The sequence below is a fragment of the Plectropomus leopardus genome, chromosome 12 (genome assembly GCF_026936395.1).
Source record: "Plectropomus leopardus strain MGB_pleo_1.0 chromosome 12, ASM2693639v1, whole genome shotgun sequence".
Taxonomy (NCBI): domain Eukaryota; kingdom Metazoa; phylum Chordata; class Actinopteri; order Perciformes; family Serranidae; genus Plectropomus; species Plectropomus leopardus.
The window spans coordinates 7,391,308-7,407,416 of NC_142187.1; the positions used below are offsets into that span (position 1 = coordinate 7,391,308).

The window sequence follows — 16,109 nt, forward strand, 5'->3', positions numbered from 1 at the left end:
TAAGTTCACATAAAGATTTGTTGGTTGAGCATCCCCTTCAGCTTTACATCTGTTGCTCTGACCTTTAGCCTCCAAGCAAAGCAGAACTGATCATTCCCCAGTGTGCATGAAAGATGTTTCCTATTGTTCTTATTATCATTATTAACTCTGCATTGGAGGATTATTACTGCAGAAAACAGTGTACCTGGCAACACTTTTTCCTTGTTAAACTTGAGCTAATTGGCTTGCACTTGCATGCAGCCTGTCGTACAAACTGGCCAGCCAGCCAGCCGCCTGTCTGCCTGCCAGCCAGCTAGATTAGTGGCTGCTGTTGTACACGCTGGCGCAGCACAGCAATAAAGAGTCATAGCAGGGGCGACTGGTGCCACACTCAGTCACACTCCTGCAGGACAGATAGTGAGCTCCGTCACCTGTTGGTCAGCAGAGAGACACCACTGTCATCTGTCAGGCTTGTGAGGTTTTTGTGAGTGTGTGCAAAATTGTTGCGGCTTCAACAGAAATGAATAAATATGAGGCAGATTGTCAGCTTTCTTTCTCTTTTTTGGCTTCTGTTAAGATTAGAGGTGCATGAAAATGTTTTACTTGAAGTGGAAAAGGGATGGTTTTTGTGTTATTTCGTCTCCCATAATTTCAAACTGCTTTTTGTGATTATTAATTGCTCTATTTTGGGCTCTGTTATCTGACAAACTGCTCAAAATGCTTTCAAATGACAAAAAAGTACAATTCTGTCCACAGGCCGATACCGATGCACCTGACAGCAGTCAAATACATCACAGGAGGTCTATTTAACATCATTTCAGGGAAATATAAAAAAGGGGGAAAAAAAGGTGCTGGTATTTGGTTTACCAGTGATCCAAAAATACACTTTAGGGATGGTAATCTATGAGCAATGGAACGGTGTGCTTTTCCCATTTAGCCTTGTCTGTACCAGGAATTAGCTGGCCCCGCTGAACTGGGCCTCACTGGTGCTGCCATGAATAGAAATCCCTGCCACAGGTCAGGGCCCACTTCCAGAATGATTTTTTGTCTGCCGGCCATGACTCTGTCTCTGGAATCACAAAGGATTATTTGAGAAGTAAATCCTCTTGCTTTTTTTTTTGTTCAGGAGTATTGCATGAATGTCACAGACAGAGTCTGGGAATAAAAAGATTTCCTTCTTATTTTTTTATGCGTTCAAAAAACATGCATGAAGTATGTTGAGTATATATTTATTGTTATTTGACTGCTGCACAAAGCTTGCGTGTTCACTTGTACAAGCTTGTCCAATCCTTATTGATTTTGTCGCTGAATATTGCCCATGTGCCATTATCCACCTCAGGATGATGTGTGTGTCTATCAAATCTTACTGAATTTTTTTTTTTTCACTGCGGGTGCATATATCGCCCAATCACTGCAGCAGCTGTTGACTGATGTGAATAACCTGGTTACAGATTTCATATCAGAGTGAGGAGAGACAGACAGAGAGAAAAGAAACATGAGATTGGATATGTGAAGACGTTTGGGAACAAAATTTTGTTCAGTTTTACAGCTGAAAGAAAAGCGTGGGGTGAATAATATGGGGGGGGGGGGGGTAAATGGGCGTGATTCTTATTCACAAGGACATTTGAGCTTTGCCTCATGGCCAGACATGAATGAGTAGATTTCAATAGTATCGACTGTTGCTTCGGACATCAGCAAACACACATGCGGATACACGCACACACACCTCTATCTGACGCATAAGCACAAACACAGCGGTATGTCTGGAATACAGAGTGGACCTGTGTGCACAGACAGGCAGTTTACTTTCCCTGTTTCACTATGTGTGTGTCATGACGGCAGATATTTAATATGTGACAGCAGCGCTTTAAATAGCAGTGCTCTCTTTGTCTTTCAGCTGGTGAGATGAGTCTTCACAAAGGTCGGGTTAATTCTGAAAATATAGGTTTTGGGGTTTTTTTTTGCCATTTTAAAGACGAAACCCATCCACAAAAACAATACAAGCCTTTTGGTCATATACTTTGTGTGTGTATTTTTATTTCTTTAAAGCAAGGTCTTAAGTTTTTGGCGGTGTTATGTTATGGCATGCATGTGAGCTGCATTGACATGCATGTGAATTGTGATCATGAGCGAAAGGTCTCATAGAATTATCAAAAAAAAAAAATCACCATTTTATGCAAGGCCTTATTTCATGAAAAGAGATTGTATTGACTTTTTGTTACGATTGGTGGTGTTACATCTATGAAACTGTATTTTTACAATAACTTTTTTTTTTTTCCAATGATGTTTATTGTTTCTACCTCAAGATTCGGCACCTATATTAGTATAGTTTGTGCTGTTGATAGTCCAAGAGTTATTTTGTTATGAATGTTTATGTTTGATTTTCTTGGTGGTACAGTCCTGTAATTACCAACATGTGGGGCAGGGTGAAGAACAGCAAAGGAGAAGTATAGAGTGTGAGCATGGCAGAGGCAGAGGGCAGACTTTAGAGGTTGTACATTTTAACTGGACACGAACATTTTGTTCTCTGCAGAGTATTTTTTCTTACTGCCGCGTATGAAATACCAAATTCAAGTATGGAAGCATGCATTTACATGGTTTTTCATGCACTTAGGTCAATTAAGTTCTATTGTGCATCAAGTTATTATATGCTGTGTTTTAAGTGTTTTATTCTTTAAAGTCTCTAAATTGTCTTTACCTGATCTGGTACGTGTGAGTGGTTGTGTGTGTTAAGCAGAGAGCATGTCAGAGTGGCATAAATGTATAAAATGTAAGAGTGGCACTTTCATGTCAACAATCTCTAAATATAACTCTGGACGGGGAAGTGTGCGTGCGCGCGCGCACACACACACACACAGACAGACATTTAGACAGGCCTGCGGTTTTGACTGCTTTCTCTATGTCTCCATTAGAAAAAAGAGAAAAAATCAACCTTAGCTGCTTTACTTCCCGACAGTCTCAGCAGTAACACAAATACACCGACATGCACGCACACACACACCAGTCACAGTCGACAAGACATTTTTATAACAAAAATTGGATTCCTCTTCGTTCCTCTCCAAAACTCAGCAGACACACTGGAAAACTCGATCTGACAAGTTTCAGCGGCGTGTTGGAACAGCAAAAGCGTTGGTTACACACTCAAAGCAGCCATGCAAGAAAAATATTTATTTCCGACCAGTCAACAAAAAGGAAGTCTTCGATAAGATGGGGGGCTCTTTGTCACCAGTGTAGTTATTTGGATTCCATTTTCCTTTTCACTCTTCTGATCCTAACACTCACAGCTGCTCATGTTTCTGTCCTCTAAAAAAAGACTCCACTGGAACATGTAGAATTCTGATGAAACATTTTATTCTTCTGGACATAAACCTTATTTGGAAACCATCGACATTCTTAAAGTGTTACTTTGTGTTTGAATGCCATCTAAACTTTTGTCTCGAGCTCCCCAACAACTAAATAACATCCCATCATCATTCTTAAAGAACAATGATAATGTTTATTACCACATTTACAAGTTATTTCACATGGAATCCATGACTTCCCCTGCAGCCCCCCTCTCAGCAGCTCATATTTCCCGAGTGAAATTCCCCCTCAGAATGATGTTAAAGCACATTGTTGTTGACACTGCAATTTTGTAGACTGGCATGACATTGTCACTTAAAGTGAAGATTTGACGTGAAAAGCCCTCTTCGCTGTTTGTATTTAATATCACACCGACAGCTGTATCATTCTTGCACACTGTAATCAAATTATGACAGCGTGGTAAATGTTCCCCTGTGACATTTTCTATTATAAAATGCATATATACCCGGTGTCAGACAATGTGTGGGTGCCATCCCTCAGTGGCAAATGGGATTGTAAGTGGCAACCAACTGACATTATGCGTGTGAGCGTTAGATGTAATTGCACTTGGATATTGATGATATGCATAGGTGCGTGGCATCTGGAATTATGATTGTTGTTTTAGAGAGAGAGTGGGAAACATCGCTGACTTTTAGAAGCTTTATGACACTTCTATCAGTGTGGTATTACAAGTGTAGTTGGAATTTATTGTAAATTACACACCAGAATAATATTTTTCATATGTGGAGGCATCCACACCAAGCAAACACAGAAGGTAAATGTGTGGAGACAGTCGAAGGGCTCTTTGGTATCAGTCTCTAGAGGCCTCTGTTTGTGTGTGTGTGTGTGTGTGTGTGTGTGTGTGTGTGTGCGTGTGCGTGTGTGCGTGCGTATATGTGCGTGCGTGTGTGTCTTCACATATGTGCACACAAGAGCAGGAGGCCAGAAGGCAGCCAGCTTGTGTCAGTCACCCAGGGAGATGAGATTTGTACCCTTTGCTCTGATATCACACCCTCTCCTCTCCTTTCCTTATTTCCTCCCCTTATTTCCTCTCCTCCCATCCTTCCTGTATTTTTTCTTCTCCTGTTTTGTTTCTTCTCATCTCATGTCATGTAATGTTTCCTCTCATCTCATTTCATCTCTTCTTTTGTTTCTTCTCATCTTTTGCGGCCTCTGTAGTTCCATCTCATCTCATCTCATCTCATCTCATCTCATCTCTTAATATTTTCTTGTCTCCTTTCCTTTCCTTTCCCCTCCCATTCCCTCCTCTCCTCTTGTTCCCTTTTCTCTCCTCCCCCCTCTTTCTTTACTTTCCTTTTCTTATTTCTGTCCCCTCCTCTTGTGTCCTCACTTCTCCTCTTGTCTCCTCTCTTCTCCCCTCCTAGTTTCCTAGCCTCTCCTCTCCTCTCCTTTCCCGTTCTGGCCTGTAAGGGAATATCTAGTGTCCTCTTATTGGATTGGCTGCTTCACGTTGGCCCTTCACTCGCCGCCCCCTCGGCCTGCTGGGTAATGATAATAAAATTGAAATATCCCGGTACTTATCAGTGTATTACCTCGCTATCAACACCTCAGACACACTCCTACTTTAGAGGTTATACAGGAGAAAGCGTGATCTGATATACAGCGCGAACAGAGAGAGGACGCCGGCCGAGAAAGTGAGAAAGACAGAGAGAGGGAGAGGAGGAGAGGGAGGAAGCTGACAGACGGAGAAAGGGATGGCGAGAAAGAAAGACAAGAGTTTTTGTCATGGCTACACTTTCAAGGTGCTATTTCCAGGATGGATTGCGGTAGGTAGGGAGGAGAGGGTGAAAAGAGGAGGTGGTGGAGGAAGAAGAGAGGCGTGTAATGTGACTCTGTGGCATCTGTCCAGACCAGAAAGGCGTGTTAGCGTAAGCCGTTCTCAACACTCCACAGTAGTCTACTGTACATTTGCGGTAATGTAAAACATCTCACATCTCCTCATCCCTCTCCGTCTCTGGGCCCTCTCCTCTCTCTTGGCAGTTGGTGGTGTGTGTGTGTCTTTGTGTGTGTGTGTGGGAGTTATGGGGGAGCGTGCCAAAGCCGAGATCAGGTTTGGAAATTGATTTGAATGAGTGTTGTGGACAGCTGATAGCTATAAAAGATTTTCTCCTTTCATTTCCCAGGGAGTTTCTCCTTTGATGTTGGCTGGTAGTCAACGCAGCTTTGAAGCTCGTCTAGAGTGGGCCGGGATGCTACTTGATACTGTGCGAGTTTGTGTTTGTTGTGTGTTTATGAATGTGTGCACATGACTTAGCATTTGACCTTTTCAAGTCACATTGGTGTTGGATTTTTTGATGGCAGTGGTGACTGTTATGACAGTATAACCAACTTTTTTTTGTTATCACGATACAAAACGGCATTTAATTTTATCTGATTTAATAAAATGAGGTAAAATTACCCATGATAACCTATTTACATGTAAGCTGATCTGACTTTTTTTTAAAATCCAGAACGCTGCACCAAATCCCACAATCACTTATGTACGACAAGCACATCTTCACCTACTCTAAATCTTTAACATATTGGGCGCCAGCCACCTTCAAATTGCCCTTTGGGGATAAAAATCTATGAAATGTTATTTTGTCGTTTCATCGGCTGCCTCTCTGCGTTCCTTTCGACCAGCCAATCGCACGCTCCAATCTAATCCCCGGGAGGGAAGATTCTAGTCTGTTGCCACGGATGCCGGAGGGGGTCGTGAGGTCAAGTACGGCTAATTTATTCACTCAGTCAGATTTCCTCTGGCTCGTGGATGGCAGATGGAGAGGTCTGATATGATATCACCCATCAGAATCACCCAAGGGAGAAGAGAGCGGGGGGAGACCGGGAAAGGAGGGATGAGAGGAGAAGAGATTGACAGGAGAGATGTGAAAAGAAAGAGAGATAGTAAAAATTGGGGAATTAAAAGTGGTTAGATAGAGAGATAGAAGAGAGGGTAGCATAGCCTGCAAGAGTGTGGAGTGTGTTCGCCCCACCGAGTCGGGTGTCAAGCTGAACATTGAGCCACATAGCCTCTTATCAGATGTGTGCGTGTGTGTGTGTTAGTGTGTGTGTGAGAGAGAGAGTGAGAGAGAGAGAAAGAGAAATGTGTGTACGTGCGTGTGTGTCCTTATCTTAAGACAAGTGGTTCTGGTCCAATAAGATCCTGGGAGATGGTAGGACTAAGCGGCTTAGACCGAGATCTGAGATGGCGGAGGGAGGGAGGAGAGATAGTGCTAGGGAGATGAGAGGAGGAGATGAGGATGGAGAGAAGAGGAAGAGGAGGAGGAGGAGATGGACAGATTAGGAGGATGGAGGACAAGGGGGGGACATTTGGAAAGAGATGAGACGTGGAGGGCTGTAGAGATCGGAATGGAAAGATGTGATGTGGAAACAGTTTGGAGAAGTTTTTTAAAGAGCAGGAGGAAGGGGGGGGGGCAAGTTTGGGGTTTGAAATAGTTCTTGGCTTTTTGTCAAAGGGCAGGGATTTACAGGATTTGATCAACAGTGTCAACTTGAGGACACTTTTTCCCAAGAGGTTTCTGAATTTGTGACTTCAACAACAGTGTCCGCTTAAGAACACTCTGTCCCCCAAAGGTTTTGACTTTAAGTCCTGGCTTCCAGACGCTCCTTTATTAAGAATTTTCCACTCAGCTCCCAGCCTTTCCACTACATACAGATTGAGGTCAAGACATTGATCTTTGTCCGCTGAAAAAGCAGCCTGCCTCTTGTCTGTGAAAGTACCTATCATTAAGAAAAGACAAGGAGGTCTAAGATAAATGTGCAAAGGTGTGCAGAGGGATTAGAATTTTTATGATGGATGTTAAAAGAATTAAATTTAAGCACTTTTGTCGGCACAGATGAGATCTTTTCAGGGCTGCCTCAAGGAATCTGTATAAGGAAAATCTGTCAAAGGGCGGAACTCTTCCAATCACAAATCCTCCAAAATACAAAGATGTGTAAGGTGTGATTATCTTTACTCATCACATTTTGGTTGCTAGGTGAGAGGTCATTTGAGAGGTCACATTGTATAGTTCAGTTAAATGAGTAGAACAGGTGAGGCTGTTCTTGTGACTTGCATCAGGATAACTTGTATAGTCTAACATAAACACCTTTTTCCAAGAAAATTTTCTCAGCTTTACAAGTACTTTTCTTGAAATTAATGGTTGGTTTTTCTGTCTCCTTAGTTTGGTGACCACATGAAGATGAGGAACCAGCTTTGACGACCCACGGATGTCCACCCCCCACTCGACCATTCGGCTTCGGCAACACATCCAACAAACTCTCCAAGAGGGAGGCTTTTACTGCTCATTACTGAGGAGGAAAGACTTCATCTTATTCATTTATTGTATTTATCATCAGGACTGAACCTGTTCAAACTGTGGACTGAACATACCCAGTGGCACTTACTTAGCACGGAATGATCTGGACTGAACTGAGCTTAAGTGAATTTGGGTGGAGACAGACTAACTCATGTTAGCTCTACTGAAGAGAAATGAACTGATTTCAGGTTAACCTAAAGTGACATTGGCTGACACTTTTTAAAAAAAATTCTTCAAGAATAGTTTTTCACACAAACTTCTTTTTTCGGAGCCCCTTTCTTCAAAAAGCCAAACCCCTCTAGTCTCCAACCCAGATTCCGTCATCTCCTCAGACCCTTTCTAAGGGTCTTGGACAGTGTCTCAAATTTTACTGAGGGGGAATCATCTCCTCCTCCCCCTAAAATCCTTACGACCTCTTCCTTCCATCCAGACATGGATCTCCACAGGGCAGCCTTCAAGATGGAGAGCTCCTCCTACCTGCCCAATCCCCTGGCCTCCCCAGCCCTCATGGTCCTGGCCTCCACTGCTGAAGCTTCTCGCGATGCCTCAATTCCATGCCAGCAGCCACGTCCTTTTGGCGTCCCTGTTTCTGTTGAGAAAGACGTCCATTTGCCATTCAACAATGGCTCTTACACTTTTGCATCAATGTACCATCGCCAAGGCGCAGTCCCACCAGGATTCCCCAACAGGGACTTCCCTCCGTCCCTCCTCCACCTCCATCATCAGTTTGCCCCACCTAACCTGGACTGCTCGCCAATCAGCATGCTGAATCATAGCGGCGTCGGCGCCTTCAGGCCTTTCGCCTCACCTCCGGAAGATCGGGACGGAGCACCAGGCGGGTATCAGTCTGCCTTCACCCCAGCCAAGCGCCTCAAAGGCTGCCTGGATGCAGATGCTTCACCCCACCTGAGGTACTCTGATGCTGAGGGGAAAGAGTATGACTTTGGCGGCGCCCAGATCCCTCCCGGAGGTTCTCCCAGCAGCGCCTTGAAAGCGGTGGAGGACAGTGGGAAAAAGATCTTCGCTGTGTCGGGCCTCCTGTCTGATCGAGAGACTTCGTCCAGCCCTGAGGACCGCATTGAACGCTGTGAGTAAATTTTCATACATTTTCTATGTTGTAGTGAAAAAAAAAAAACTAGAACCATGTTGAATTTTGCATACAGATGGGTGACGAATGATATCAAAAACATGAACATAACAACGGGGCACAAGAGGTCACTCAGTGAGTTGATGGGCATGACGATGTTGTGAATCATACACTATGGTCTTTTCAGTCAACCCAATTGGGAGATTTTGGAGTAATGTGTCAAACAGTGATTTCCACCACCTTTATCAAAACACAGAATGAGATAATATGTTTGGACAAATGCTATCCATCCCTCCAGTAGACGAATTTGCAAGTCCTAGGATGGCTAAGGAAATGTCTGCCTTACATCTTACTCTTACCCTAACAAATCTCAACTCTTCTTGCCTAAACCTAATCAACCTAGCCAACAATGGTAATGTGTATCAGCCAAACATCCGGAGAGTAGTGTGGGTCATATATTCCTTATCCTAGAATTTGCAAATTTGCCTCCAGTAGAGGTCAGAGACTTGAAAAGTCTGTTAGGGGCATTGAAGCTTTTCTCCAGGCTCTTTCACACATACATGTTTGCCACCCATCTGTATAGAATAATAGCTCATAAGTTGAATGAAGTCAAGCTATCAGAACTTATTGCATAATTTTGTTCTGAAAATCTCTTCCAACACAAACACAAATCCTCTCCAATATGCTCTTGTAAAAATACAAAATATCTTGTGCGATATTGTGGTTAAATGAACAATTTTCCATTCTTCATATTTTTATATTTTTTTTACAAATAATTGCACTCATGTACTGTATGTTCTCCGGTACATATTAGACATAATCCTAAAGGCAAAATGTGTTCATGATTTTCACAATGTCCCACTTCCAATATCCATCCCGCACTTGATCAAAACTGTTAGAACAACTTAAACCACCATATTCTGTGACTATTCTTCAGACAATTGTAATAATTAAAACTGTGAAGACGACATGCCAAAACCTAAACAGCAAGACACATAAACGCACGCACACAGCCAAATCTAATTCTGACTCTGAAATTAAAACCAAAGTACAACTTGCTGTAATTTCTAAAAGAATGCAAATTTTCACACTCCAGCATCACACACGCCAATAAACAATCCCATCTATGTTCTGTTGTCATCATCTCTCCTGGCTCTCCCTATGCTTGTTTCACAAGCCCACAAGCTCCACTGGTCACATTAGCATTCACCAGTGGAAGGATGCCATTTGGCCCTCACGCACTGGGAATCTGATTAGTGTTTGTGTGTGTGTGTGTGCGTTTGTGTGTGAGTGACTGGTTCAGAGACCGGCCATGCTCTTTGCCATCAGCATTCATCATAGCTCCACGCTGGCAGCCATGTTGCCAAAAGATTTACCCACATACCCAAAACCTTGGCAGGCAGTGTGCGTGCGTGCGTGCATGTGTGTGTGTGTGTGTGTGTGTGTGTGTGTGTGTGTGTGTGTGTGTGTGTGTGTGTGTGTGTCCGTGCGTGCGTGCGTGCACGTGCGAAATAAATCGGAGATGGCAGGGGGGTTGTACGAGCTCCAGTCACAAACACGCAAACACTCTTCCAGACACACAAACAGCTCTCAGCGTGAGCACCGACATCTCCTACACATGTCAACAAGCTGCATCGGATCTCAGTGACAAATTAGGAGACAGACGGACAGAGACGTGCCTATAGTGTATAATTTAACTCAAAGAGAAAGTCTGTGCAATTCTTCGTCAATCTGTCTCTTCTTACTTTATTTCTTTTCATATCTCCTGTTTTTGGTTTTCCCTCTGTATTACTTTTTTCATTCCTCCTCCACCTCAAGTGGAAGAAGGAGAGCCTTTGTGTGTCTGTGTGTGTGTGTGTTTGAGGGATGCATCCTTGATGGAACACATGAGAGACAGAGGCGACGACCTGAGACTGATCCGATAAAAAGACCACCGCAGGAGAGACAGAGAGGGTGAGAAAGAGAGGGATGAAGGAAGGAATGGAGAGAAGCAAATTGGGAAAATGACACCCGGTGGCTGGTTGGGGGGGGAATTAGAAGGAGGAGAAAGATATCAAAGAGCACATAAAGTGAGAGAGGAAAACAGATAAGAACAAAGAGAGGAGAGAAAGAAAGAAATGACAACTCAGCTATGGAATTGGATCCTATCATCGTCTCATTAGACTGCTGATAAAACCTTTTTCACGTGCATTTGAAACACACATTTATCGTTAGTGGCAGATTTGTGCAAAAGCTCTTCCAGTATTGGCAATGTGCCTTGCTCAAGACAACAGTGGCTGTTCCATGTTATCACTGCAAATTTGTGAGCACTAAGACTGTGGCCAGAAATAGAATAGGAGATGGGTACAGGGCTCCTGTGCCGTCTTTTGGAACGGCTGAATCTGTATCTAATCAGGTTAAATCTTGGCACAAGTAGCCTCCACCTCTACCATAGGCTTCTAATGCAATTGGATGTGCAGAGGCACTGCTTACAGCAAAGAATTATGGGTTCTCCTTCACTGGTTTTGGCTATCCAGTGGAGGCGTAAAAGAACAAACAACACTTTGGTACAATCCCATGAGAACAGCGCTCTCGCAGCTTCACACACACATTAGCTAACTAGCAGCCTTCGTGCCGCTTCACACATGTACCTCTCACAAATCTCACAGTGAGAAGAGGTTTATAATGCTTGGCATCATACAGTGTCATATAGCTATTCCCTATATTATTATCAGGAGTTTGAGATTGTATATGATGGCAAACAGATAAATAAAACTACTACACTGAGTTTTATAGGTTTCCAAAACTTAAATTCTCAGTATCATGACTATATCTTAAGGTTGTTATATGTAGTATGTAGTATGTAGTACGTAGTTAGTGCAGGCATGACATTGTAGATTTAAGTCTGCCTTACGGACTTTGAATCCATTTGTGCCAGTTAATCGTTATCTTAATTGTGCTGGTATTATTTTATATTTTATACATGTCACATGTTTGCTTATTAGTTGCTTTGCACCGCCTATCGATACAATACAACTGTTACAATTCCTTTAAGTCATCTCCAATCATTTCTGGAGTTTTGACAAAATAAGTTAACTCAAGGTCCCTGTTCTAGAGCTTTCAAACATGTTATGGTCTTCATCAGGGAATGGAGCTCACTCAGTCATCATAGAAATAGCGTAGGTGTCCTTGGGCTACTTCTGGAGCAGTTTTGACTGACAATAACCACAACCTTTCCTGAGCTTAAAAAAACAACAAAAATACCTTTTATTTAAACAAGTAGTCTAACTGAAATCAAAATCGAAATCAAATCAAAATTTCAAGAGACACCTGTGTGCATAAATAATCATACACATAAATAGACATATAAACATTCTTTCCCCAAGAAAGAGAAATTGGGGTTCCAAAAAATACAAAGCAAAGGGAAAGAAAGCACACTGACTTTGTGAAAAAGGTATGTGAGAGAGACAGGAATCAAGAGAGGAGGGGCGGGGGGGCCACAGAGACTGCTTATGCTGAGGTCCCAAAATGGCCTTAAAGAAAGTCTATCCAAAATTCTGGGCATATATGTTGCTGTATACGACTGTTAATGTTGAGCTGGCTGAGCTGGCTGCTTGCAGCAAACACTGCAAACTAGGGATTGACCAATATTAGTTTTTCAGGGCCGATACCGATTATAAGTAGTTAATGAAACCGATACCTGCTATTTGAACCCAATATAGATTTACAATAAAAATGAAAATCTTTCTGTCAACATTTAGAATTTGGAATATAACAAACTCCAACACAAAACTTTGTTTAAATGCCTTGAGAAGTTCCCAGGAACTTTGTTTGTATAAAGTTAAGTGAAAATTTAGATCCTCCTCCCATGATGACACTTTCTTTGCACTTTTTAATTAATTCATCTTATCAGCGATCATTAAAATAAAACACTGATAATAATCGGCAAAATGCTAAATATGGACCCAAATAATTGGCCAGGCCGATAAACAGGGTTAAACAATAGCAACAGTGCTGACAGATTGTGCTAACCAGGGGGGAACCAGAGCACATGTGGCCTGACGGACTTACCACAACAACATTACAACACATACAGAGGTAGCAGGACCTCATTTTCTGCTCACTCCATTACTCCGCTGTGTCTTTACAAAGCAAATAGTGGTTTGCTGCTATATTAATGCTTTGAATGTTGCATAAAGAATCGTTAATGTGTGTCCTGAAATTCCATGTCATGCATTATAATACTCAAAATTGGATTTGACTGACCATATTTTAAGCGTCATGCAGATTCTCAAAACCACTATTTTCTCACCTGTCCTGCATTCATCCATTAAATCTTGGGTGTGTTTGAGTTCTATCCGATTACAATCCAATCATCTGTCATGCTAGTTAATCCCAGGTGTGAAGGTGATCCTCTCTTCTTTGCTTCACACTAAAACAAAAAATGATATTAACACAATACGAAAAAACCTCTACAGCGATAACTTCCCTGCATGCAATTCTGTCAAGCCTGCCGCATGCCACTCCAAGCAACAGTGGCCTACTCTGTGCTAAGCCCTCCCAAATCCCCCCACTGCGCCGGCAGGCACGTTGGCTGTTAACTAAACCCGCTAACCTGTCAGCCACTAAACCTGCACATAAAGGCCCCATCATGCCTTAAGAGGACTATGCATGTCATATTATTGTAAAAGCTATTAGCATTTACTGTATTCCCATTGTGAGCTTTAAGCACAGGGATGGAGGAGGAGGGTTTTTGTGCATATACAGTACATGAGAGAAAGGAATTATGGGATGTGTGATTGGAATTAATGGGAATGTTGACAAATGACACAAGCCCCCCCCTTCACAGTGCACTTGTTTGTTTGTGGAGGGGATTTGATGTTTTTGCACATGTCAATGTGAAGCTTTGTGTGTGTTTGCGCCTCAGCACGTTCCATCGTCTTTGTTTTTCCTCTGCCTCTTACTTATCTTTTGTCCTCTCCTACCATCTCTCCATCATTTTTCCATCCTTCCATCACTTCACCTTGTGTGTGTGTGTGTGTGTGTATGTGCATCTCCCTATACGAGTGTGTGACAGCTGTAGTCTGTTTGTTTACATTCTCTCCGCTCTCCACATTTACAAGGCTGAGAGATTTACACTGAACCTGACCCTGAATGCCTCACCCAGCTTCTTCATCTTTCTTTTCCTCCTTTTCGTTCTTGTTGTCATTCTTGGGCGCACACGTTAAGAAGGACACTAAATACAAGAAAATAAAACTGAAAAAAGTCAACAAGAAGACAAAAGCACAACAGAAACAGAAATGGCTGGCGAGGAAGGAAAGCAAACAAATTCTTCTAGCGCTGAGAGAGGGGAAGGAGGGGCTGAGATAGAAGAAAGGATAAAAGCAACAAGAAAAAAAAGGTTGTGGGAAGGATGGTGAGATGTTGAGCTAAAATGCAGATCCCATCTGCCGACTGACATAAAAGCAGAGGAATTCTTAAGACAGCAAACCACAGGCAGGTCGATATTTCTGAATTTCTGCAGGATTCACACTTACTGTGATTACATTTGATTGGTTTTAGTCAAATCACTGTAATGCACTGACAGAATGTGACCTGAACTGATGACATCCTGTTAAAAAATAGCCCGAATCACAGAAACTAGAGCTCAAAATCTTGCCTGGAGAAAGCTTTCTATTTACAGTTTTAACAGAGTGCATCACACACAGCTGTTAAAACACACAGCGAGAGGCCTGCTCTTCATCCTCCTCTTCGCCTTTCTTCTGTTCTTTTTTTGGTGTCTTTGTTTTTTCCTGTCTTCTACAAGGCAAATGTCACGTGTGTTGTTTCATTCTGGAGACGGAGTAGACCAAATTGCAGCTAAAAAAATGTGTAGAAAAATAAACTGAGTTCTCACAAAGGGAAGATGGATGATGACAATACTGATGTTGATGAATGACAAACAGATTCTGTTTTGAATTTTGTTGCCATCTTTGGTGCTAAGCAGTCATTACGGTGGAATATTTGCGCTGCACTTCCCACAGACCACCTGTCAATCAAACTGATGTGGGTGGGGCTCTGATGCTTTGCGGCATTCATCAATTGTTAATGTCTATATTTTTTTTTAGAATGCAGTCATTGTCAATCGTTTCCATTCCTCTCCCTTCCTGTAGTGGCATGCAAGGAGTTAAAAATCAGCCAAGGAGACAGAATGCTCATCCTTCTCCTTGTCCTCACAAAAATCTGCCCTCCTCCACCTCCTCCCCCCTTCCATCTCTCCCTGTCACGGTCTAGTGGCAGGGTTAAGTTAAGTAAGAGTGTTCTAATAATTAGGACTGGGACTCGCCTGCCTGCCCACCCGCCCGTGTGTGTGTGTGTGTGTGTGTGTGTGTGTGTGTGTGTGTGTGTGTGTGTGTGTGTCTTCCTGTCAGTGCTTAGCCAGATGTTAAAAGGCTTGTCCCTCTCATGTTGCCTCCCTGTCAGTCTCCACAGTGTGCCACACACACACACTCGTGCACACACACATCGGGGTATACTGTCCTACTTGTGGTGGCTTTGTTTACCCCCAAGTGTGCGCCCTTCTGCCCTTCTGGCAGCTCCCCCAGGGTGAGGAGTGTGTGTCTGTTTCACTGTCAATACCAGCCTGTATGCATCTGATCCATACAGCCCACATCTGGGAGAATGACGGTGCTCTTTTTTTTATTTATTGCAACTTAAAATTATTTCTTCTGTTATTAGAAACGTTGAATTTTTTTGAGGAAATAGTCATTGGAATATTCTCTTTCCATCTGTCTTTCAAGCCAGTCCCCTCCCTTTCTCTCTCACTGGGTGGCAACTGGAAGCAAGCAGCAATTGTGTGTGTGTGTGTGTGTGTGTGTGTGTGTCACTTGGTGTGAGTTGCAGTCATTGTTGCGACGCTGCGCAGATCAAGGATTAGTCGCTTCCTGTCGAGCCTTTTGTCGGGCCAGCCACTCCATTTGGACACAGATCAGTGTGTGTGTGTGTGTGTGTGTGTGTGTGTGTGTGTTTGTGTAGAGGGGTATGTTACACAAATGAGCCACTGGTGCTGGTGTAAGGCAAATGAAGAAGAGAAGATGAGATGAGAGGATTCCCTCTGTGGTGCCGCACAAAATATTCTCTCGCCTCAAAAGTCATTTCATTTTTTAAGTAGGATTTTTGTCTTCAAATGAGAAAACACCTGCTAATATAGTGTAATAATAATTCACTTGGTCCCACTGCTGTTTTACTTGAGCCAGGAATTTTGTAGAAATAGTGGAAACATGTAATAGTCAGGTAAAACACTCAGAGGAGAGGATGTCACTTTGCATTCAGGGAGTTCTTGAAACAGGACGCTTTGAAGTGAAAACGACACAATTCAGACAGTCTCCCTCTCTCTGTCTAAAACACATGCACACTAACATATG

The 16,109-nt window shown here is 42.8% G+C and overlaps 1 protein-coding gene across 5 annotated transcripts in view; it reads left to right on the top strand.

Moving 5' to 3' along the window:
* The window catches only part of rnf220a (ring finger protein 220a), a 221,705-nt gene that overhangs the window by 30,931 nt on the left and 174,665 nt on the right, over nucleotides 1–16,109 (top strand). For all 5 annotated transcript variants that reach the window (XM_088085176.1, XM_088085177.1, XM_042497332.2 and 2 more), the window contains one exon: nucleotides 7,506–8,727. In XM_088085176.1, coding sequence (XP_087941302.1) covers nucleotides 8,073–8,727 — 655 coding nt within the window. In that variant the 5' untranslated portion in view covers nucleotides 7,506–8,072. The remainder of the gene's footprint in view (nucleotides 1–7,505; nucleotides 8,728–16,109) is intronic.